We start from the raw sequence: 26,602 nt of genomic DNA, 5'->3' as shown, positions 1-26,602 counted from the left end.
AAATATTGCAACTGAGTCAACAAAACAAGAAGTACAAGAACACAATTTGGAAAGAGCAAAAAGAAAAGAGTTCACAAGGAAGTGGGTGAAGAGGGTCCAGAAGATTGTAATTTAAATTAGCCCACTATCAACAAATTCTGAACATTTTAGGGATATTTTCTTGACTGAAACCTTTATTTGGTTCTATTTGAAATTCTGTGCTCACTGACACCTGCTGCTTATGAATTCCCCGACTCTGTCATTTTAGTTTTGCAAATGGGTATTTCCTTTAAGGGGAGCTGAATATTCATGCAATTAACTTCTGCCTTTCACTGAACCGAATATCGCTTACATGATTTGCCTAGCTGATTTTCCGGCTCTGCTGAAACTGAAATCAGGTCGCTATTTATTTATGATTGAATTTACTGATTTGAGATTATGGCCCTCAACAAAACCCTGTGGCGCTGCCACCGCCGATGGGCCAGTGGTGAATATCACCAAATAAGGGGTTTGGAGGTTTGTCGAAAGCCAAACCGCCGATCCTCCACCCGTTCCTCCACATTACCACTTCCGCTGGGCTGAAGGTGGCAGCTCATAGAGGTATCATGAGGCAGGAGACTGTCAGCATTTTTATAGTGGTCACACCGCAAGAAAAAGCTGGCGGTCTTGCACCCTGGCGACAGGAATAAGCATTCCTGTCACCAGGATACACTCGCAAACATGTCCACATACCCCACACACATGTACTCACACACTTCTACACACAAACACACCCCAACTCACCCACGCAAACGTGACACACACCTATTCACACTGACAAACACCACGTACATGCATGCATTCATTCATTCCCCCATGCGCATGCATTCATTCATTCCCCCATGCGCATACATACATTCCCACACCCCCTGCACCACATACACACACTCACCCGATCTCCCCATCCACTCACACACTCAACCCCCTCCCCGTCCACACACCAAAAACTCACACACAGACACGCACCCACAAACACTCCCCCCGCATTCACGACATTTACATATGCACACATACACACACACACCCTTTGTCGGGCGATCCACCTACCTCGTTTGTCGAGGAGGTTGTCCGGGAGGGGATGGGTCCTGGTGCTTCCACCGCCAGCAGCACCGCGCCATCTGGACACGCCGCACGTATAACAGGTTGTAATATGGCGTGCTGTCTCTTTTTTGGCGTTGCGGTACCGCCTCTGCACCACTGACCACCAGCACGACTGGTCTTGGAACTCCACCCGATTTCCGGCAGAAGTCAGAGATCAGTCGTATTAGGGCAGTCTTAAGACTGCCAGCACTGGTGGTACTTCAAGCCCGCAGCTTCGGTGGTCTTTGGAAAAGATCACGAAGTTGTGGTGAGGGCCTATGTCTCTACTAATTTGCAATAAATCTTTATGGTTCACAAATTTCCTCCTCTGTCTTTATTGTGGGACAAAATATGCCTCACTGTGATTACAATTTTCACATTGGTAGTGGTAAGCTTCAGTTCGAGACCACAGTGCACCTAAGTAAGTGCGGTACGGACTGTTGATTGGACGTAGATTGCACAGTGCAAATATCATCCTTATCCTCCCGTACTATCAAGAGCACCGTTAGAGCCTGAGTCTTTGGGCAATATGTGTGAACAACAGCAATGTGTCCCTTCTAAATACTCCTATCCTTGATGTGTTATGCAAGTTTTCTGAGTTATTCTGTAGCATTTCATTGGTGCTGCAGCATAGTGCCTTGCACTGAGTCTAAATAGTGCTATCATCAAACCTGCCCAGGTTCTACTGTGCAACCACTATAGCCTAGCTACAGTTCCTCTGTACATCAATGCTCAGCTCCGTAAGCACATCGAGGACAACAACATACTGGACACCTCCCAATCAGACTTCAGGAGCAATCACAGCACGGAGACCACACTCCTCGCTGCCACCGATGACATTCGCTCACTCCTCGACCATGACCGTACAGAACCCCTCATACTACTGGACCTATCGGCTGCCTTTGACACAGTCTCACACCTCACCCTCTGCTCCATGCAGCCAGCATCTGTGGAAAGGCCTTACAATGGATATGCTCCTTCCTGTCTGGCCGACCACAGAGATTCAGACTCACCCCTACCTGTCAGACCCTACAGAGATCAGCTGCGGAGTTCCACATGGCTCCTCCCTGAGCCCCACACTATGCAATGTCTACATGGCCCCTCTCGCGTCCATTTTCAGGGACCACAGACTAAACATCGTCTCCTGCACCGACAATACCCAGCTGATCATCTCACTGACCAAAACCTCACTACTGCCAAGGAGAATTTCCACAACAGGATGGAAGTCGTTGCTGTCTGGATGAAGCTGCCTCAAGCTCAACTCTGACAAGACCGAGATCCTCATTCTGGGACCATCCACATCAGCTTGGGACGACTCCTGGTGGCCATCGACCCTCAGCACCAGCCCAGCCCAACAAACCACACATGCAACCTCCGCATCATCCTGGATTCATCGATCACCATGACCTGCCAAGTCAACTCAGTCACATCCTCCTGCTTTCACACACTCTGACATCTCCAGAAGATCTACAAATGGATCCCAAAGGACTGCTGCAAAACCATAAACCATGCCCTGGTTATCAGCAGACTCGACTATGGCCACGCCCTCTATGCCAGTACCACCCAGAAGAACTTCAAGAAATTACAGCACATCCAAAACGCCTGTACGAGACTCATCCTGGACATTCCCCGTCACAAACATATCTCCAATCACCTAACAGACCTCCACTGGCTCCCTATCGAGAAGAGAATTAACTTCATGCTCCTTGTCCATGTCTACAGGGCCCTCCATGATCTAGGACCCGCCTACCTCAACCACCGCATCACCTTCTACTCCCCCACCAGACCGCTCCGCTCAACAAGACCTAGCCGCCATACCCAGCATATGAAAGACCTCGGCTGGTGGGAGATCCTTCACCTACCTCGCAGCAAAGAGCTGGAACACCCTGCCCCTTAGGCAGTCACCATCGCTACCCTAATTCAGGAAGGACCTTAAAACCTGGCTTTTTGACTGAAGTTCCAGGACAAGCCCCCATTAGCACCTTGAGACCCTTACGGGTGAGTAGTTGCACTTTATAAATCCTGATTTGATATGATTTTGATTTTGTACTGAAATATATGCAGCCACAGGAGTTGGGTGCAGCTTGAGTCCTATAGCACAGCGAGCTACAGAACCCACATCTTGGCATCCTGATCTCATTTAGGGTAACTCACAGAAAAGAAAAGAAATTTTTATTTTGGTATGCTTGTGATAAACTCTGAACATGCATAATTACAAATTGCACATTGTATCGCTATTGATCAACTTCAAATCTGTGTCAAACAAGTCCACTTTGCGATGGCTCACTATTAGCCAACAATAGTGTTGGTGTACAGTCAGCACAACAGTGGCAGTACTCCTTCTTCATATTGTGCTGCTTTGTGCTCCAATATGCTACATTATATTTTAGGACTTGTTCTACATTGCCTTTTCTTGCTCATAAAAGCAGCATGTCTAAAGCATAAATGTGTTTGGGGAATAGGTCAACTTTATTTTGTTTTTCCCCTGAAAATTAATTAAAGTAGGTATTGTTTAAAAGGTACTAAAAAAGGCTGTTTTGAAGGAGTTGCATTGATTATCTTTATATCACGCTTTTTTATTGAATATGTTTTTATACTTGGAATTACTGTGGTGTGTTCTACTTGTCGTGTGGGTTAGGATTGCACTGTCCTATTAATGAACACCTACAATAAGATCAAATTACCAAAGTATGTTATTTTTATATGGTTTTCAATAAGTTCCATCACTTAGTTTAACGTATATCTGGTGTTTTATATAGTGATAACATGAGACCTTATGTTTTCTTTTGGTAAGCTTTTATGTCTCCATTGAAAATGCAGAGCGAAAAATTAAACTTTGGCACTCTCACACCAAACCTTGGATGTTGTGATGCAACCTAATATAGTCAAGAGCGCACAGGAAGAAGGGATGTACCATCTTGGAGCTGGACAAACTACACTAACATAATTTGAACAGCTCTCAGATATCTTGACAGTCGCTTTGTGCATGAGCAGTGCAGAGTTTTGCAGCAATGAGTGGGTGCAGTCTTATATTTAACTCCATGCTTGCATGTCTCAGAAACGTGTAATAAGAAAGCAGATGAATCTCTCTAGGTTGAAGGGGAGCATTTAAGATGCTGTAGTTGAGTACACCTGTAATGACAGGCTTTGAAGACCAGCTTAAATGTATAGCCGCTATATACTATGAACCATATTTATATCTGTTTCCCTTGTTATCCACCTTGACTGAAAAAAATGCAGACTCAACCCTGCTTGAATTCCCTAGTAAAGTGCCCTGCATGTGCCCAGGGCCTGCAAATCAAATTCAACAAGTGGTCTGAAGCACAGATTGTTCCACCCACTTACTTAGCCCTTTAAAATGTCTTGTGCCTGCCAATGCAGAGCCTGTGTGTGCAGTTTAAACTGCCATGTCACATTGGCATTTAGAACCCCTTGCCAAGCCTTAAACACCCATTTTACTATATGTAAGTCACCTCTAAGTTAGGCCCTAGGTAGCCCATAGGGCATGGTCCTATGTAATTATATGGTAGGAAATGTGCTTTTAGTTTAATATGTCCTGGCAGTGAAAAACTCCCAAATATGTTTTTCACTACTATGCGGCCTACCCCTCTCATAGGATAACACTGAGGATTCCTTATTACATTTAATAAGCTGTAATTCCTGTTCGAGAGGAAGTAGATCCGTCTTGTTCAGTACCTATGGAATTGTAATGATAAATCCTCTTTAATGGTAAAGTTTGATTTATTGTTAACATTTTGGATTTTGGAAATGCCAGTATTAGAAAGTTGCCATTTTCCTGCTCTTAACTCTGTGCACCTGCAGCCTGTCTCTGATCGCTTGTCTGGGGTGGGTGACAGTTGGGCTTTGTATATTCAGCCACACACAAGGGGAGGTTAGGTATGACTTGATTGGTCTTGATGGGCTATATTAACTGGATGTGAGGGAGGAGCTGGCCATAGCTTCACACATGCTCCTGAATAGGCTTGGTTCTGTCCCTCCACAAAAGGCTGCCTACCCCTCTGTAGTGAGTCTGGAGCCAGGGTAGGAAGGGAGGACCTCTGTGCACTTCAAAGACTGTGTTGTAGTATTCCTTACTTCAAAGATACCACTGGGTATAAGAACTGGTCCTCAGACCCCACAACTTAAGTAAACCTCTGGGTCTGTGGATAACCTGCCAGGAAGAAGGACTGTTGGGCTGCTACAAGGACTGCCACACTGCTGGACCGTTTGTGGAACAACTGCTGCCTGGCTATGCTGATCTTCTGCCTGTTGTCCTCTTTACCTGGGTGAGATCTCTCTAAATGAGAACCCAGAGTGACTCTAAGGGCCAGCCGACTGGTCTCTTTATTTGAAGGTTCAGGGGCAAAAAAGACTTCAAACCACCCTAACTGGACTCTGCCAGCTGTGAGCCTGACCTGCCGCGTGGTGCCCTTCCAGTCTCAGAAGGTAAATCTTCAGGTGCTGCTCCAGCAGAACCACTGCATCTTTGCTGCTGCGTGGACAGAACTGGTGCAACTTTGCCATTGCATGGATAAAACCGGCATATCACTTTTGGAACCAACATTGTGCTGTTTCCTGCGGAGCAAGGCTCCTGCTTTCCTGTCGACAACAGCCTCGACAATGAAGTCGAATTCTGAATCACTTCCACTGCACTCATTTGAATCAGTACATCACCTAGACATCGACATGGCCGCCTATTGCACCTGAACTCCATTGCAACTCAGTTCCGACGCATCACCACTGATGTATGGGGAACTATCTCCTCGACTGCATGGGGAAATTCAACACAACTTCTGGATAGAGTGGTTCAGGACCACACAGCGCTCATGCACTTTGGTTCAGCTGGCCCAACTGGGTCCCTGTGGACAGCGCTCCATCGCAGTCGGCCTGAACACTGGACTTTGTCCCAGTCTGGTGCAACCAGATAGTACCTGTTGGCGCGTTTTGCTTACAAGTGCTTTTCTGTTGTTTTTTTTTTTTTTTTAATTCATAACGCAAGTTCTATTCATTGGATGATTGTCATGTTGGTCTTGTTTTATTTATTAAATTAAGTTCTATTTTTCCAACTAGCGGTGGTATCTTTTTGTGTGGTGTTTTTTCACTGTTTTACTCTTTGATGTGTTGCACAAATGCTTTACATATTGCCTCTTAAGTTAAGCACGACTGCTGTGTGCTAAACTATCAGATGGTGCACATAGGTTAATTTAGGATGTGTTTGTGACTAGGATTGTTGTTCCTGGTTCATCAGGGTGCATAACTCTGTCAAAAGGAGAAACCCAGTTTCTAACAGTAAGGTACTTACCATTCCATAAAACTTTTATTCACGGTGTGCATTTTGTAATTGTTAATATGTTTGATAGTTGCAATGGAAGCAGGTATTGTTTATGTTCCTGTGTTGTATGTATGCACTCACTGGGTACTCCTGCCAACATAGTACCTACGACTAGATTTCAATGGTTTCTGAGGTAAAATCATAAGTAGAACCCAACTGAACCAATAGTTAGCAACATAAAACAAATGAGGGTGTGTTGCCAGCAGAACTTGAATTGCAGCCAGGTTAAGGGCCCCAATGGCCACTGAAAAACACAATGGGCAGAAAGCATTTGTATACCATTTATGACTTATTTTGTCTCTTAAAATGATTGCAAGTTTATTATTTTATTTAACTAGTGTCACAGAGCACATTTTTTCATCTGGTACCAGTGGGGAAAGTAGGAGTTGGCAGTTGTGGAAGGGGACAACACCAGAGGAGAAAGTGACTGCCAATTATGCACAGAAAACATTTGGATACCATCAGTTTTTTAACAAATTAGGCAGAGAATACACTTACAGCATTTTTCATGACTGTTCCCATTGATTGCTTCCTTTGAATGAATGTGTTCAGCATCATGTCCCTCAGCCCCACTTTCTCCAATTGCATTGACACAAAACATTCTGGAATCCTGAAATATGAGGGGATATACAAATTAATCACTAAGAAGCCAGAAATAATATTTATTAAGAGATCATGTATTAAAAAACAGCAATAGTATAAGATTTCCCAGGATAAATAGGGACTGTACATTTTTATATTCATTAAACTGCAGGAGGTGTTTGTTCTGAGATCTCCAAAAAAATGTACACTTCAAACGGGAAAACAGCATTACATAACAAAAGTTTTAACTTAACAAACAGTGTTAAATACTGGTTTAACTACCAGTGCATGATATAAACACTATCAGTAGCACTCCTGTTTCGGTCTAGTTTGCAGTAACCTGTGTAGGAATGGGCTCAGATCCTGGTCCCAAATTGTGATAGGCACTATGACGACATGACAAAATTTCAGATGTGAACATCTATACTGTTTCCATCTTGGCTAGTGGATCCAAGACATACAATTATATTTCTCATAGTTGTGAAGGAAACACATACACAGCTAGCTGCGTGAAACACTCTAAATGTTTTGAGTAAGTCCCTTGAACAGCTGAGCAAAACAATTTCTCATAGCCATGACTGTCCAGAAACCTGGGTGCATCAATTCTCATTTAAAAAACATGTAAACCCTCACGTTGTGCACCTCAAGCCATGTGCCTCTCTCTGTCCTTCATGTGGCAACAGTCCTTCTATCCTTCAACACGTAAGAGGCATGTTTTCCTTCCTGATTGTGCATGCCTACCCTAGCATGGTAGCACAATAAATGTTGGGGCAGTAACTGTATGTTGCGACCAAGCATGAATTAAGTTCCCCCCTGTCCCTATGGCGCCCACCTATATGTTAGACCAGGGGTCTCCAACCTTTTCTGTAGTGAGAGGTACTTATGAACACTGAAAAGCATTGTGAGCTACAACAGGCTAAACAATTCACGCATTATTGCCAGACACCCCCACGCTCAGCTTTGTTGACTTTAAGTCTAATGCCCATAGAGCCAGATACCATGCTTTGAACAAAATACCTTGACTACAGGCACTATGCCAGGGCTGCCATGTGTGTCAGTGAGAGTGTAGTCTTTGGGGATGTATGAACATTTGTGCATATGAATGGGATATATGTGTATGGGTAATTGAGCACCTCTGTCATATGTACTTGTGATACAGGACTTACCTTTTGTCATATGTGGCACTGTTACATGTATAACACAAACATATAACAATTTTTTTACATGGGAGAAATTTAAAGTGCAAAAGTATTCATAATGTGGAACTTTTTCTGCACTTTAAGTTTGTCCCATTTAAAACATGACTTTTTTCATTTATAAATATGGCACAGTGATCTGCTAGCCACTGGGAGCAGGAGGCTTGTAGTTTGTCAATGGAACACTTTGAAACAAAATTGAAAAAATTAAAATTAAATGTTAACTTAATTAAAAGGTAATTGTCATTTTAATTTTCTCCAGTTTAAAAGCATTGAGAAACATCATTTTGTTCTCACCTCCAATACTGAGCTGACAAGGACTTTTATTTAAGAGTTGAATACCTTAGTGCTTCACTTCTTCACCTCGGAGCCCGGGTCATAAATCTGACTCCAGTACTGCTCCTTTTCAGTCTCTGCTATCTGCAGCCTGATGATAATGTAAAATAAACACAGCCTTCCCCTAACTTAAAAGGAAAAATGTGACTGTGTGCTTATTTAAAAATGAACTCCAGACTGTGAGTAACTAAGAAAGGGCCGGGGAGCTACTGGTAGCTCACAATCAACTGGTTGGAGACACCTGTCTTAGACTAAGCCTGAGGTTACTATAAGAAAAGTGTAAGTTTAGAGCAATGGTTGAGGGATAAAGTCTTTAGAAATATCCTTCATCATCTTTGGAGAGAACTATGAATCCACCCAGTGCCCCAAACTCGTCCAAAGGTATCATAGCCATTAGTGGTGAATTGCTGCGTGTTCTGCATTTACTACCTACACAAATGGGTCTAAAAACACCTTCTAATCTTTTGTGTCTTAGTGTGCCCTGCCAGAATGGGCTTCTAACTCAGAAAGCCTCAGACGTCTGCCCACAAGGGTCACAATGAGGCCTAATGCATGGTTTGATTTTTCCTCTAGTTGGAAGCCTAGAGACAGTCTGTGTCTCATCACAAGGTATGAAAGCTGACCTCTGCCAGGGATGAAGGCTGGAGCCCTAGGCAATGTTCACAAGTACCACTAATCTATCCAATCACCACATCTCCACTACCCCTTTCAGAGCTTCATTCAAAACATATGTTCTGAAAGATATTCACAACCCAATCAGACAGAGGCAGGCTCCATCATTCATCCCGGAATCAGCTACATTATGACTGCTTGCATCAACGCTTTTTCCTAAAAGACATAGAATGCCTGATTTCTCCAAGGTCCTCTAAGACATGGCTTGACTTGTACTCCATTGAACACTTCACCTCCAACAGCCATACAGCACCCTGAATGTACATCACCATCAGGGAAAGTGTCCCTACACTTCAATAGGGTACTGAATTGAATAAAAGAATGTCATATTTTGACTTGAAAATGCCTAGAAGGTGTGGCTTCACTACCCACAATGAGCAGACACAATTTAATATGTTACGTAAGCAAGAATAATATTTATGAATGACCCTTTAAAGAGGCTACCTGAAATCTTCCATGCAGGCATTGAACTGGTATTGATGAACACTGCAGGAAAGCGCCTGAACAGGTTAAAGAAAGTAGGCCCATACAAATGGTAGAAAACAATGTGGTTTTGATCGATCTGAAGCAAAGAATTATGTAGACCTTCTGTCCCATGTTTTGGACTCCAGATTTCAGAACAAATGATTGACGGTGTCAAAATGGTCAACATTTCAAGCATGACGAAGTAACACAACAATACCCAAATCTAGATCTCCATGAATATCATCCTAGTCTTTAACAAACATGGACTTGGAACACTGGACAGTATAGAAGCTCATTGCAGCGGGTTCTAAAGCATGTGAATCCTTAATATAATATGAGTTCAATGTTAGATACCTTTTCCATAATGTTTGGAGTCACATTATATTAAGGAAAATAGTGCAATAATCAGACGACACAGAGGAGTCCACAGAAGTTCTTAATAATAAGGAATCAATGTTGGCTGTATAAAGCTTTAAGGAAAAGAGAATGACAAGAGAGAATGTTTAAAAATGTGACAAAGAGCTGGGATAACCTTATACACTGCTTAGTTCATTTGTGGTACAGGATAGGAATCTAGAGGGGAGTCAGTTTTAAGGGCCTTTAAACTGTGACAGACTGCTTTCACTGAGCAACAAATAAAATAGAATAAAAGGGTACTTTGACCAATAAGTCACTGGATGGCGCTGCTCCTAAGGACTGAGGCTGCAATGTTGTAAGAGGGTGTACTAAACTCAGTTTTGTTGAACAAATATTTGAATAGTGAATCAATTAACAGAAGTAAGGAAGCGTCTTTCTTTGATTGATGGGGAGGACTGACATCCCATGGAGAAAGACATGTAGAGTGAGCTCCTAGCAGACTATCCCACTTATTAAGATATACAAAAGTAACACTGTTGGCACCTTTATTTGATTGGTGCAAGGATAAGTACTTTTGCTCAGCAATCACCATTTTTAAATAATATTGAAGCACAAGCTGTTCACACATTTTTGGGAACTTTGCATAAGGGTTTCAATAATTATTTTGAAGCTCAGGATTACAACTCTTGTGCCGCAGACACTCAGCTATCTTACAAAAAGATTTAGGTTAGCTAGCTCAATGTAGAACCAAGTGACAAATGAACAAGAATATTTGAGAACAGCTGCTTTCAATGGAGCCAATATATCAAATACAGACAGACGCAGTTACTAAACTGCTGAAAACATGTATAATGTTAACTAGCAGGAGCCTAATTGAAACTTTCAGCTATGCGTGTGAATAATTATCTGTAAGCAAGAGTCATACGTGAGAGGATAAAATGATCAGAAGAGAGAAATGACAGCTTTGAAGAATAGAAATTCATTGTTTTGGAAAACTAGCACTTGAATACATTTCTCATTCAAATGTCTCAAGAGATTTATTTGAAGACCTTCATAGGTTTCTACTGTGTTTGTACTTGGATTGCTGGCCTAATAACAGTGAGATACATTCTATATTCAAATTGTTTAAATCATAAATTCATTTGTTTTGTCTGTTACAGTGCTAAACAAACATCCTACATTCAAGAGCACTGTAATCAGCCTAGGAAACAAAAACCCATTTTACACTGTTAACTTCATGTTTTAGAAATGAACCTCTCAGTAAACTCTTCTTAAAGAGGGTACGGATTTGCAGTGACAGATTCTTTTCAGTTGTGTGAATGAAGACATTCCCCCTGTAAGCTGGGCCTCTGAATCTTTTGCTGCTGGAGCGAACAGTTTAATAAAATTTCATTTCATTACAACTCTGATTTCATAGGTGTTCCCGATCACTCACCACAGCCACATCATAGCAAGAGTGAACAAAAAAAGGAAAGAACAGTCTAATAGTCATTTTACCATAATCGAAGGGGATAATATAGACTGTCAATGCAAAAGTATGTAAGGCCCTCACACTCAGGGTGTCCATATCAGAGGGACCTTATAGAGTAAGCATACATGCTATGAAGGTTCTCATGCTCTTGGTGTTGCTATAAGTGGGGTCAATGCAAAATGAGCATAACCTTTGGAAGTATCTCACTCTCTCAATTTTGTAGTCAGAGTGGTCACTGTAATGCATTGCTGTTAAGATGATTACCTTTTCTTGAGTCCGAAGACAGGTTGATCAGCTACGTGATGAGGTGAAGGCTTGGCTAGTAGAGTATTGTCTATGTCTTTCCCTGACCAGAGAGAAATTTCACTTCTTGCAGTTCCAAGCTGATTCCTTGTACCCTGATGATGATCCTAAAACATAGGACACAAAATTACTTTAATGGGTTCTGGAAAAATAGCCATTTGTCTTATGAAATTAGGAAAGTAGTATTCCCTAAATACATAATATAAGTCCTATGGCTTGAAATAAGGAACCTGTTTGTAGGAGTAGCTGGAGCAAACGTAAAGAGGGAGCATGCCACATTGTCATTATTTTACACGTATCTCAGTTTCAAAGTGATAGAATATGTACTTTTTATCCACAAACTCACAAGAAATGTTGCTGATTAGATAATTATGTATGCAACTACGTACAAAATTTGCCCGTTTTTATACTCTATTTCCTAAATGTCACAAAACAAGAATTCTGGTGAAATACAGAGTTTAAATTATCAGAAAATGTGATATTAAACAGAAACTAAAATCATGTATATAAAATCTATGCATAAATTGCATATGCATAGTCATGTTTCCGTAGTTATGGCTGACCGCTCACTCCATAAGACATGCAAAGTTTGCTTCCTTAATAAGTTTGATTCCCTTTGATCAACCTCCACCAAACTTGGGAAATGGATGTGTAGGAGGAAATCTTACAGATGTTCTAATGTGTCTCAGATCAGTCAAACCATTGAAAACTTACAACCAGGACACCAAACTCGTTTTCCACCCACCTTTGAAATGGGATTTCCCAGAGGAAAGATTTGTGAGGCATAACTCGGACTACATGTGCTTCCAACACTCACTACTCCAGCCAAACACTAAGGCTCTCATTATGACATTGGCAGCAAATGCCACCTACTGCCACGGCAAAGGCCGCCAACATACCGTCACCGTAGCTACCAGCTGCCAACCGCATTATGACCATAGGCAGAATTCCGCCAGAAGGCTGACAGAATTCAGACGACAGTCATGGTGGCGGGTGGCGGTAAGGTGGCGCTGCTGCCAGCATCCGTGCCACGCCAGCAAAACACAGCTGACCGTATCATGCTCCATGATACAGCCTGGCGGTGTTTTGCTGGCAGACGCTGCTGCTGGCAGCAGCGCTATGTCCCGTCTCCTGCCAGAGGACCCCCTGCAAGCAGGTAAGTCAGGTTCTCCGACAGGAGAGGGGGGGTGTTGTGTGCGTGTGTGTGTGACTGTGTGGGGGTGCCTGTGTCAGTTTTTGTATGCTTGCCTGCGGGTGTGTTGAGTGGAATATGTGTGTATATGACTGAATGTGAGGAGGGGGACAGGGGAGACCCCTATCAGTGCCAGAGAAGGAATTCCCTGGAATTGATAATGCCTACCACCATGGTTGTCATGGCGGTAAGATTGCCACAAAAACCATGGCGGTAGGGGGGGTCATAATCCCGAGGGTGGGATTGTGACGGCTGCCGGGCAGGGCTGGTGACCGGAGTCTCCAGCCCGCGGCTGTTACCACCCTGGCAGACGGAGCGGTACATTGGCGGTTTGGCTTGAGCCAAACCGCCAATGTCATAATTTGGGAAAAGGTACCGCCAGCCTGTTGGCAGTAACTTTCCCCAAATTTCCACCGTCTGCCAGGGTCGTAATGACCCCCTAAATGCCTTCCCAAACCCCATCATAATATGGAACCATACGCTAGATGCATTTCCCACCCCCACTCAAAATCGCAACTTATACTCTACCCTGTTTCATATTACCACCCATCTTTTCTTAGACAACTCTAACACAAACCTGACAGTTTCACCCCCTTACCTCATGCTGCATAGCTGCCACTCTGCAGCCAAACACTGCCATGAGATCTCAGACACGATCACCAAACACAACATCAACATCCTGAGCCTCACTGAAACCCAGCTAAATGATACCACAAACAGAGTTCGTCCGCTCCTCCTGCCCCCTCTACTCCATTCTGAGAAGGGAAGGAAAACAAGGTGAAGGTCTAGTAGTCATGTACAGAAATTCTCTGAGCTGCACACTACTCCCCAACACCCCACACTACTCCCCACACCTGCTTTCAATCTTTCGAGTGTTTATCACTGGAATTTATCTCACAAGCTTCCTGTAACCTCAAGTTGAATGTGAGCTACCATCCTCCTGATCAAACTAACCCCTTCATTGAAGAGTGAATGGAATTATTAACAGCCTAATTAATGAGCTTTGACAACATCATCTTTCTTGGAGACATCAACCCCCATTGTGGTTCAGAAGGAAATATATCACTGGACCACTTTACAACTGAGACAATGACCTCCACCAGCACTACCAGAAACCCACACACTGCAAAGGTGCAGCTCTAAAACCTGAACATCTCTAGATCGCCTCTTCTTCAGACCAGTGACCCCACCCCGGTTTGATTGGTCAGATCACCTGCAGATTCCCTTTGTAGTGTATTTCTTAAACAAGAAAACCTGTGGTCAACTGAAGAAAGAAAACAATCTGGTTCAGAGATACCAGTAACTGATACTGTAACCATAGCCAACCTGGCCTATCAATAGTGCCTCAATTTCACATCAACAAGGCCACAGACAAGTTCAACTACTCCATGGACTCCCTCATCGGGGAATTCACAAACATCAAGAGCAAATACAGTAGACCCAAACTCTCCTACCCCTGTCCAAAGTCCTCTATGAAGAAAGGAAAAACATCAGAAAATTGGAGAAAGACTGGTGGCCAGCACCCTCACGTTTAAATCAAACAAAGCTTCATACAGCGAGACAAAAGTACAAAGGCCACATCTCCAAGCAATAATAGATCCATACTCAATACAGCAAAGAATAGACCAAAACAACTATTTGAGGTAACTAATCAAGCTTAAAACCCTCCCTCCAACCCCCATTAAAGACATCAGAGATCCTTTGCAATTAAGTTGCAGCAGTCTTTGTCAAAAAATCAGACATTAGATCTCCCTTCCTTTCAAAGAGCTATTGCCTTGCAAGACATTACAGACATGGTCCTCTTTCCCCTCAATCTCTGAAGCAGATTTACTATGTATTCTATCAAAGGTGAACCCCTCTAATCATCTTTGCAGCATCCTTCCAGACTCCATCAGTAAATCCCTAGTCAAACTGCTTCTCCCCATTTGGACAAACCAAGTTAACTCATTATTGGATCAGAGCTTGTTCCCAGACTGTGTAAAAAGTTATCAAATTTCTCCACTCCTAAAACAAACAATCTCTGGATCCTGACGACTTCAACCCCGTATCTAACCTGCCTTTCCTAGGCAAGGTGATTGAAAGTTGTGTACCCTACCAACTTTCATCCCACATTCAGCACAACAACCTTCTCAACTCCCTTCAATCTGGATTCTGTCAGGGCCACAGCACTGAGACTGCAATTTTACAGATTGTAAATGATGCCCTCTGCATCCTAAATACAAGCAATTCCTGTCTACTTGTGCTCCTCAACCTCTCACCAGTATTTGACACTGTCAACTACCAGGCGCTGTTAGACACCCTGGAGCATCAAATGGGTATTGATGATGTTACCCTTAAGGGTCACCTCTTGCCTAACCATTCCCAAATTGTAAAAATTGGGGATGCCATCTCAGATGCAGTCAGCCTGCAACAATGGGTTCCACAAGGTTCGAATTGTCTCCCTAATCCTTTTCAACCTCTACCTCGGACCCTCTGGACAAGACTCTGGAACTCAGGAGTCCTCTTCCACCTATTCGATGATGACACCCTAATCTACTTGAAGGTCTCATCCCGAGAAGACTGCATCCACTTTGCCAACTCCCTGTATAGAATTCAGACTTGAATGGCTAACAACCTCCTCAAACTAAACCCTGCAAGAACAACATTTCTTCTCATCTCTCCAGGGAAAGCTAATTTGCCGATCCAAGCCTGGATGAGTCTCCTCCTGGACATGGGCGGTCACCCTTCCATCTATCGTTCAGAATGCCAAATCTCTTGGATTCTCCCTCAACAGATGTTTGAACCTCCAGAACCATGGCTAAAAGTGCCCGTTTCCAGTCAAGGCTTCTTAGGATAAACATGAACCTCATCCCAGCACACAACCTTCAGTCTATTGTCCAGGCACTTGTGCTCTCCAGACTCATCTATGGAACTAAACTCCTTTCAAGGATTCCCAAAATTCATCCAAGTCCTTTCAGAGCAGTCCTACAAGGGAAGCCCACTTTGTGACAGGACACACAAAATTCAACCGCATCTCCCCCATTCTACGCTCCCTTAGAAGCGAGAGTTCAATTTAAAACTGCCTGCATATGTTCTGCTTTCCCACTTATCTCCTATCGGAGCTTACAGAACCTCTCTGGAATGCACTTCTGAGTTCAAAGAAGACATTTATTGTTATTAATTCCCCACCCACAAGTTCCTGAGAGACGAAATTAGTAGATTGGAAGCACACATTCAAAATTAGTCGCAGCAATGAAAGCAAAATATATTAAAGTACTTCTCAGTTGCAATGTACACAGCAAATATAGGTGAAGACATTTATAGCATAACTGCACAGAAAAGCATAGAAGTCAAAATTCATCACCGTATGGGCAAGTAGGGCCTATATTAAGCTTCATCTTTCTGGGGTCTGCAAGTTGATGACTCCGGTCAACTGCGAGAAAGAGATTCTCTACCCAAACGGGAGACTGGCAACTGACGTCTAGTTCCAGCCTGAAGTCAAGCAGATTCAAATCTAACTCACTGTAGCCCAGAGTCATCCTTAAAAGCAAACTCAGTGTGAGAGCCAAAGAACCTTGGAGAGGGGCCAGTTCTCCTGAGCAAATTCGCTCTCAGACTGGATTGCGGGGTAAACACAAAATCTACGTGCTCTTATCAGCTAAGGTCTGGTGTGAAGAAAACAGCTTGGTCCATCTTGTGGAAAAACACGGCTTGGAAAAAACACAGCTCCTCTGTAATGTCTCAACTGCAATGTCTAACTCCACGTTAAAGCCAATAGGCAGCTAACCTAAATATCAAATGTAATGTCTAATGTCATGTCAAAGCCAATAGGCAGCTAAACTGAATATCAAATGTAATGTCTAATGTCATGTCAAAGCCAATAGGCAGGTAAACTGAATATCAAAAGTAATGTCTAATGTCATGTCAAAGCCAATAGGCAGCTAAGCTGAATACAGAATGTAATGGCTAATGCCATGTCAAAGCCAATAGGCAGCTAAACTGAACAAAACATATAGGGGGTCATTATGACCCTGGCGGAAGGCGGAGAACCGGCGGTAAGACCGCCAACAGGCTGGCGGTCTTACTTTGTAAAATTATGACCATGGCAGTTATCGCCATGGTTATCCGCCGGTTCTCCGTTCCGCCCGCCGGGCTGGAGACCTGGGTCTCCAGCCTGGCGGCCGTCACTATACCGCCGGCGGGATTTTGACCCGGCTTACCGCCGTGGATTTCCTGCGATTTGAACCGCCATGAAATCCATGGCGGTAAGCACTATCAGTGCCAGGGAATTCCTTCCCTGGCACTGATAGGGGTCTCCCCCACCCTCCACCCCCACCCTGACTCCCTCCACTACCCCCCCACCACCCCTGCCACCCCCCAAAGGTCGCAGGGCCCCCCTCCCCACCCCGACTCCCAACATCACAGAACTCATACCCACACGACACGCACGCAGGCACCACCTACACACTTACACGCACACACGCCAACATACATGGCTACATCCACACACACAGTCAGACACGCGCACCCACATACAAACATACACACATACATCCATACAGATATACCCACAGACATACACGCACTCATTCCCAAAACACGCAACACCCCCGCAAGCATACACGCACTCACACACCCTCTCTACATACACAGACGCACATCCCCATGCACCCACACAACACACAACACCCCCCCAATCTCCCCCCGCTAACGGACGATCGACTTACCTGTTCCGTCGATCCTCCGGGAGGGGACGGGAGCCATTGGGGCAGCTCCGCCGACACCACACCGCCAACAGAACACCGCCACAGCGAATCACAGGACGTGATTCACTGGGCGGTGTTCTGTTGGCATGGAGGTGGAGCAACCTCCACTTCCCCGCCTCCCGCCAGTATGGCTGTTGGCGGCTCTCCATCCGTAAAAGGACGGAGAGCTGCCAACTGCACGGCGGTCCCTCGGTGGTCTTGGTAAAAGACCGCCAAGGTTGTAATGACCACCATAATGTGCTACTGGTGAACATTGAGCAACTAATATGCGCAGTGGTGAAACACAAAGTCATTGGTCAAACACAATTAGTAGCATCACAGCATCACTAATAAAGCTATGCGCTCCTTTTTACCCTCGTACCTCTCTGACAAGCTGAAAATCTCTGGTGCCAGCTTAGACTCACGAAACATTAAATTGCGCTTCCTCAAACACCCCACCTTCAAACACGAGTGATACAGCGCCTTGAGACCCTCACAGGTGAGTAGTGCACTTTACAAATTCCTGATTGATTGATTGATACATGAGACGATCCTTCTCTGAAAGCACCACAAGATTATGGAACTCTCTCCTGTCGAGGCTCTGCCTGACCACATGTTGTGTCACCTTCAATAAATATCTCGAAGCTTTTCTCTTTGAATGACACCTGGTCCAATCCGCTCCTACCCCCTCATCCTCCCGCCAAGTGCAGACCAACCTCAACCTTCACCAACCAGCATGAATTAATGTTGTCCATCTTGTTGTACTGTACCACCTGCTTGTCACTGTTATGCTTGCATGGTATGGCGTCAAGTGCCTGTTTACTCAGGTTCAGCACAGCTACTGATACGGGACTGATCTCAGTGAACTACAACATAAATGTTCATCATGAAATAGCAAGTCAGTTCCCTTAACTGTTTCATGGGTTGGGAAAACTTAAGACTATGAAAGTACAATTGGATATTAATGAGGATGTATGTCCTGTTGCACGAAGACACGGAAGAATTGCATTTCATTTTCAAGATGCAGTTGCAAAGGAACTTGAATCATTAATTAAGCATGATATCATTGAACGTTCTACTAGTCCGATGACATAGGTTTCTTCCATCGTGGTAGTGCCCAAAAAGGACAGTGAAGGAGCTTCACACATCTGTGTGGATATGCGTCAACCGAACAAGGCACCTGAAAGAGAATGACATCCAGGTCTACACATTGCTGACATGATAACTCAATTGAATGGTACAAAAGTCTCCTCTCATCTTGATTTAAATAAAGGATATCTTTATTTGGAACTCAAGAAGAATTACAGGTACATTTCAACATTTTCTATACATATTGCTCTGTTTAGGTACATAAGACTCAGTTTTGGTGTGTCATGAGCAGCAGAGACTTTTCATGATGTAATTTGATGTATCATACAGCCTGTCATGAATGCTTTAAACTATGGAGATGACATATTGGTTTTCGGAGCTACACAGAAGGTACACGATAAAGCTGCCATTTACTTGTTGATGCAGGTTTAATGCTGAATACTGAGAAACATGAATTCAATATGACAAGGCCAAAATTCTTTGGCTCTATCTTTTCTGATGGGGTGACAATAGACACAGCCACAGTGCAAGCGCTGTCAACTGCCAGTCCCCCACAAGATGCTTCCATGTTATGCTCTTTCCTTGGCATGGCCAGCTACTGTTCCAGATACATTCCCAACTTTGCCACTCTGAGTGATCCCTTGAGAGAGTTGACGGAAAAATGTTTCATTTCACTGGTCACATGAATGCGAGCCAAGTTTTAGGAGAATCACACAAGCTATTGAAAATGCCATTGAGATGGCATATTTTGATCCAAAGCTACATACAGACGTTTTTGTGAATGCTAGCCCAGTTGGATTAAGCGCAATCCTAGCAAAGCACAATAGACATTCAAATACATATTGTAGCATATGCAAGCAAGAGTTTGCCCCAGACTGACTGTGCTTATTCGAGTACTGAAAAGGGGAGTTTAGCAGTAGTGCAGACTTGTGAGCATTTCCACCTGTTCCTATATGGAAAACCTTTTACGCTTGTGACAGATCATCAAGCACTGCTGACCATCCTTGGCAATCCAAAGATCAAGATGCCGTCACATATTGAATGCTGGAGTATAAGATTTCAAGACTACAGCTACACAATTGTACAGGGAAGGGTAAAAACCCTGTTGACTACTTCTACAGAGTGCCTACACAATGTCCAGGTAACCCTTCTAAGACAGCTGAAGCCTACATAAATTTCATTGTGAAATCAAGCACACCTGCTGCCATTTCGTTGGAACAAATTGTCACTGCCATGAGTCAAGATAGTGACACGTTAAATCTGAAAGACATTATTACACTTCAGTCATGGAACCAACATAATCGACCTCTTACCAGTGACAGTGAATACCAGAAGTTTGAAAATGTCAAAGTTGAACTGAAAACTGAGGGGTTCATGAATTGTCATTCTGAAGAGTCTATGGCAAGTGATAATTGTAGTGGCCCATGAAAGACATCGTGGGATGGTTGCCACAAAATGATCTCTCCGAGATCAAGTTTGGTTTCCTCATCTTGATGAAAGAGTTGAAAGAGAAATAAAGGCCTGTCATCTATGAAATTGCCTGTCATTGGAAACTACTCAACACCCCTTAAGCATGTCAGAGATGCTAAAGCATGTATGGGAAAGAATTGTTGCTGACTTTTTCGGCAATGTACATCACCTGATGGTGACTGGTTGACTACTCCCATTTTCCATTAATAGAATATCTCTCAGCCAGGAAAGAGTCACTGAGAGATTAGATGGCTTATTTGCCACATGGATCATTCCTGTGATTTTAAAATGTTATAATGCCCCACCTTTCAATAGTTGAGAATTCAGAGACTTTCTCAATCTGCTAAATGTGAGGTATCAGAAGAGCAAGTCTCTTTGACCACACGCTAATAGTCTTGTTGAACGTTTCATGAGTACAATAAAGAAAGCTGTTCAGCATGCATTAGAAAAGCTCGACCTCAAGACTGTTCTACTCCTCACTCGACCACAGATGAAAGCCCTGCAATGTTGATGTTTTGGAGAGCAATGACGAACAAGTTACCTCAATGGACCAACGCAAAATCAAAAACTGGAGACAAAAGACTTGGATCATAAAAAGAAAATGAAGGCCTATGCAGACAAGAGTTGACATGCAAGAGACTTTGGGGGTTATTCTAACTTTGGAGGAGTGTTAATCCGTCCCAAAAGTGACGGTAAAGTGACGGATATACCACCAGCCGTATTACGAGTTCCATAGGATATAGTGGACTCGTAATACGGCTGGTGGTAAATCCGTCACTTTTCCGTCACTTTTGGGACGGATTAACACCTCCTCCAAAGTTAGAATAACCCCCATTGTCTTCACAAGAGGAGATCAAGTGCTCATCGGTCAGCCGAGATAATGTAAGTCTTATGTTCCATTTGATGCAGAGCCATTCCATGCCGTAAACAGCAAAGGACACATGGTAACTGCCCAGCATCCTGGGCAATCCATCACACAAGATTCTCCGCATTTTAGACATGTGGCTCATAATTTGTCAGATACTGAGGTCAATGCAGAGACTGGTTAAAAAAGGATAGTTGGAAAACCTCAGATTGGCATTGCTCCTACATCGCCAGTGCAGATCATGGACAATCGGTTGCAGAGTGACAGAACTGTTTTAGCTCCTGAAAAACTCTGTAGAGCTGTGACGCAAGTGTTAGAACGTGGTGAAGTGAATGCAGGTTTAGATTGTGGGGTTCAGGGTTATACGCAGATGAATAACCATGTTTAATACATAACTTCATGTGTGGGGTATTCATTGGCGTGTACCCAGTCTGTAGGATTGTTGATTTCTTTGATATGGCTATGGTGAGTGGTTTTGTCATCCACTTGGATCAAATTTATCCCTAGTCAAAATCCATACAGAGTGTTTGTAGTTCCTCTTTGCTACTTTCAGGAAAACTCTCAGGAAATCCTCACAGTTTGCTGTACTGAAAGGGGCGGCCTGTGTTTTTTTTCTAGATTGATGTATCTGGATATATTACCCAGGGGTGTAGCTCTCGGGAGTGCTACACCCCCCTAAAAATATATTCTATAGTAAATAGTTGGGTACTAATGCTTTCAGTAAGGTACGTGAAGTGTCTGTTGGATTTCACCGGGGATTTCTTCATGCTCACACTGCTGTCAAAAACACACACACTCTTGTCTATATTTTGAAGGCCTTAAAAATGTTGATTAGTTTGAAAAATATTGCAATTTAAGTACTCCTAACAATCTGCGCTCCTCTCTCTTTCTACTGCCCCTTATGCACTCCCCAACTCCCATTTTAAGCTTCTTATATATTGTCCTTAATAAGATGTTGTAGTGTGATTTTTGGGAAATGTGAAGCTTAACCTCCCACCCGCTCCCAATCATGATGACCAAGCTACGCCCCTGAGACCACACAACTCTAAATCAAAGGCCGCATCATGGTCTTATTCTGTGTGCTGCACAGACACAAAAGGGGTCTGGGTGTTTCATTTTTCACTAATAGACTCATACATAACTCGAAATATGTCTGAGGTAGTACATGTGCTGTTGACATTGATTACTCTCCTGTGTTTCTGTGCTCTGCTGTACGCAGCACATGCACTAACATAGAGATTTTTTATAGTAAATATAGGTGCTGTAGAAGGAAAAAAGAAATGTGCAGCCCCCTTCTGCGTAAGCACTGAGCAAAGAATGGATCATGATACTGCTTTTGGCCAGGTTTTCAGTTGGGTAATATTGGAAAATCTTTGGATTTCTGGAGGAAAAGCTAAAATCAGTGGAGGCCTGCCAGTGGAATTTCCTGCACCACAGGTTAAGCGTGGTGGAGGAAAATCCACCAGTAGGTACGGATTTTACATTTTTTCCTTCACCTCCCAAATCAAATTAGGGCTCTAGCATTTTTAGTAGAGAAGGTAACCTCCAACCATACATTAACATGCATTTAGAATCTAGAGGACAAACACAGCATATACTGTAATAACGAACATTAGACATGGGCTGACTTGTGTGATGAACTGGCGTTAACTTTGGTAGAAATGGCCAATGTATTAAAAGGATAAAATATCTGTTCACCTTCATTTCGTTTCCTTGTGATGGCTGCTGGAATGGGCCGCAGAAGGAGGCCAGTTGAACAGCAACAAGCAAAGCATTTTTTTGAGTAACTTGACAAGCGAGGGCTACTTGGAGATTCTCCACGCCAGCCTTGGATAAAAGCTATAAGAAGAAAAATACATGTTGTTACTGATTGCCCCGTGACTATGTGGGTTCAGCACTGTGGTGTATATTTAGGGAGAGTATTTCTTGCTTTGCAAAGAACACTGCTTTTCTCATTCTAAAACACATCATACGTGTTCTGATAAAAGATACATGGTTGCCTTACAAATGGGTGTGGGTACAACATTGCTAAAAGGCTAAAATGTGGAACTACAATACAATGTTGTGACTGTGCAGTGCTGTCCTAGTACCTAGAACAATCCAAAATTCTAAGGAGGGTGTATAAACGGGGTGATGGTAATGTACAAAGACGTCATGTGCAAACAATCATATCTGACTTATCTCATTAATGATTTGTGAAGTGAATTAAGGATATATGGTTCAATGTGCAGAGAGCAAATACATGGGCAAGGCTCGCGCTGGACAGTAGATTTACTTCTCTGGGTATGTGTTACCCTACAATTTCTGGTGAAATGCCTGACCTTTTTAATTTGTTATGGTCTCCACCGCGACCTGTCAACAAGATCAAGGTCTTTCGTGGTGTGGTAACTTACACAAACTGCTCTAAAGTTTCTTTGATCTTGTTTAATAAAAAATAATTATATCACTGCCAGTGGCGGCCACCACAAATCTTAAGGGGAGGTGCAGTGGGGAGTGGGAAAGGGGGAGAGGGGAAGGGGACGGAGACGCAGGGAGGAAAATCAATAATGAAAAAAAACACTTACCTTACTGCCGACTCCATCTCCTGCCGCCTCGTGCTCCTCTTCCTTCCATGTAGTGTCCCAGCATTCGCTGAGACACCAGCTCAGGCTCCTCAGCAATCCTAGTGCTGCTTACATCCTAGACATAGCATGTATGCAGCATCAGGATCGGTCTGAGCTCAGTCACTGCTGCTCAGACACAAGCCTGGAGTCTGTATAGTTTCTCCAGCCCAGCTGTGCATACAGCCAGGCTGGCCAACCTCAGACGTCCGACCAAACACACATGAACATTTAGTAACTATCCCCCACCTCCTGTGGCCCAGCCCTGCCCCTCCCCTGTACTGCTGGATATGCCAGCAGATGAAAACTGAAATGATAGAAAACTATTGTTTCATTTTTATCTCCTGGCTCTTGGGCAGGGGGGCGACGCTCCTTCGTCACAGCAAAGGAGCTTCCCCTGATCACTGCCTTATCAACAGACCAGATGCCTAGGGTCAATATTAAGCTGTGCCTTACCTGAGTGAGTGAGGCATACAAGTTTTAGTGGAAGATCTGTGCAATAACTGGAATTCTATCTGGAATTCCCACCTCCCTACCTTCCCACATCTCCATGAAATAAGAATTCATGATGTTCAGGTGAGAAAAGGACTCTTCTACATGAGCTATTGCATGTCATTGGTCGCTAACATAATCACATCCACTCGATCAGAAGCATTGGGTGAGACTTTCTTACTGAATAATAGCCTGTGTAAAATCCTAGTCAAAGCCAAGCTACACACCTTCCCCATCCAGTCCAATCTCCTAATACCCACTGTAATATCGACATTTTGTTTAAAAAATAGTTTTTCCTGATTTCCTGAGCAATCAGTGGTAAATGAGGACTTGGCATAGTTGGCACAGTTCTTTACACAGATGTCCTAGGTACTACTTGTTTTGTCTTGCTTTCCCTGTGTTCTCTGTGTCCCTGCACCACCATTAGTATGATGCTGCACGTAATGTTTCTATGTCACTTGGAGTGTTGGTCTGGCATTGACAGCAGTTGACACCAGAGGCTGAGCAGGAAAGTTCCATGTTCCTGGTGTGGTATCCTGTACCTATATACTTGAACTTGCAACGGAAACTAACATTCTTAAGTGTATCTTGATCTATGAATAAAGAAGCTGCTTCTTTGTACTTCTTTGTACTTCAAAGTCTGGGCTGATTACTGCTCACAGGGGACTTTGCAACACTACTCTACCCCAATTGCATAACCAGCTTACTCCCTTTGGAGACTTGACTCTACAAAGGTTGTCTGATGAAAAGTGACAGTTGAGTCCTCTGTAGAAATGTACAGTGTCAGTAAGGTATGAAATTTATCCGAATTAGGCTGTACAGCTTGGGTCAACCAATAGCGGCTGAATGCATGGATGGCTCCAGGGATGACAGAAGTAGCTTGTCCCCATTATAATAAAGAATCAGCAACCTAGCTGGGCCAGTTGACAAGAGAAGACACAGAAGTCAAGCCAGGAAAGAGGTATAAAAAGAGGTTTGGAACCTAGCAGTGACAAGGAGCTCAGAAGTCAGGACACATGATAGAAGCAAAGGGAACATTTACAGCAGGGGACAGAGATTGAACATGACCTAAACAGTATTGGTGAAAGAGTAAAGTTTGTGCTTGAATCAGGGCTCTTGAACTTTCCAAAGGCAGAGTATGAAGACCTCTGGGTATCACAAAAGGACTGCCAATAGCCATAGGCTGAGGCTCCCTATTCTATGATCCGTCACTGGCAGCAGAGGTGGTGGGGTGGTGCAGAGCAGACTTACAGGTCTATCAGGTTATACCAGTATGCAACTGCTGAAATTTTGCAGAGAATGTATATGGCACATAGTTGAGTGGAAGAATGAGTGGTCGCTTGCACTGAGACAAATTAGCTACTTCAGGGATCTGGGCTGCTGCATCTCGACAGGTCAGGCCGTGCTGGCACAGCAGCAACAGCTCTTCTCTGGCCTTCACATCAGGTGCATCAGCAGGAGCCCAATAACCCCTTTGCAGAAACATTCTCGTATACCATCCTTTACTCAAGGGATAGCTGTCAAAGAAATGCAGGATTATCAGTCCAATAGGAGTCTCAACATGATAGCTAAGTTTCTTCCTCCTATCAAGACGAATATAGTGAAGTGTACAGGAACAGTTGACGTTAGGGGTGGTATGAAAATGATACATGACAAATATCAGGAAAATGCTGACAATGGGAAAAAGACTTACTATAAGGGACTATTATGGGGTATCCTGAGCAAATACTGTAGTTAGTGTTTTCAATTAATGGTACACTGCAAGCTTGAGAGTGACTCACTGTGGCATTTAACATGTGATCATACACAAGACTGCAGCAGGTATATCCTGTAGAAAACATTTAATTGTTAACTGTAGCTCAGCAACTAGAAAGCAATTTCACAATTATGAAAATATAAAATATTTCAGCAAAGCAACAAATGTAATTTAGTGTTCTCAGGAGGTGGGGATTAAAAGAATGATATATCAGATTAAAAAGGCAGGCCTCTAAATATCTTTTTTTGTATAGTCTCAACATGATGTCTTAAAGGTAAAGGCAGTTTCCTTGTGATGTGGTCACAATGGTGTAACAACTGTATTTCTACTTATTGTGTGAGGGCACCCACACAGAGACAATTATAATTAAGACAGTAGCCCATAGAAGAAGTCAGACACATTATGAAGGATACCATGACACAAACAGAGACAGGGAATTCACTTATTATGTATAGGTTCTATAATGTGTATGTTGAACCATTCTGCTAGTTCACAAAGGGCCTCTACAGGCTGTTTCAATTTCTGCATCCATTGGCTTCTGACTCTTCTTGAAGTAAAATTAACTTCTCCTTTTTAAGTCAATGTTGGTCACTTCAAGCAGT

At 43.4% G+C, this 26,602-nt stretch overlaps 1 protein-coding gene across 1 annotated transcript in view; it reads right to left on the bottom strand.

The window, feature by feature from the left end:
- The window catches only part of LOC138297105 (uncharacterized), a 648,847-nt gene that overhangs the window by 428,767 nt on the left and 193,478 nt on the right, over positions 1-26,602 (bottom strand). Inside the window, exons 24-26 of the mRNA XM_069236605.1 lie at positions 22,851-22,991; positions 11,774-11,919; positions 6,929-7,040 (exon numbers count right to left, since the gene is read on the bottom strand). Of these exons, the coding sequence (XP_069092706.1) occupies positions 6,929-7,040; positions 11,774-11,919; positions 22,851-22,991 (399 nt within the window). The remainder of the gene's footprint in view (positions 1-6,928; positions 7,041-11,773; positions 11,920-22,850; positions 22,992-26,602) is intronic.

The sequence above is a fragment of the Pleurodeles waltl genome, chromosome 5 (assembly GCF_031143425.1).
Source record: "Pleurodeles waltl isolate 20211129_DDA chromosome 5, aPleWal1.hap1.20221129, whole genome shotgun sequence".
Classification (NCBI taxonomy): Eukaryota; Metazoa; Chordata; class Amphibia; order Caudata; family Salamandridae; genus Pleurodeles; species Pleurodeles waltl.
Note: the sequence above shows the minus strand (reverse complement) of the source record. Positions and strands in the feature narration are given on the sequence as shown.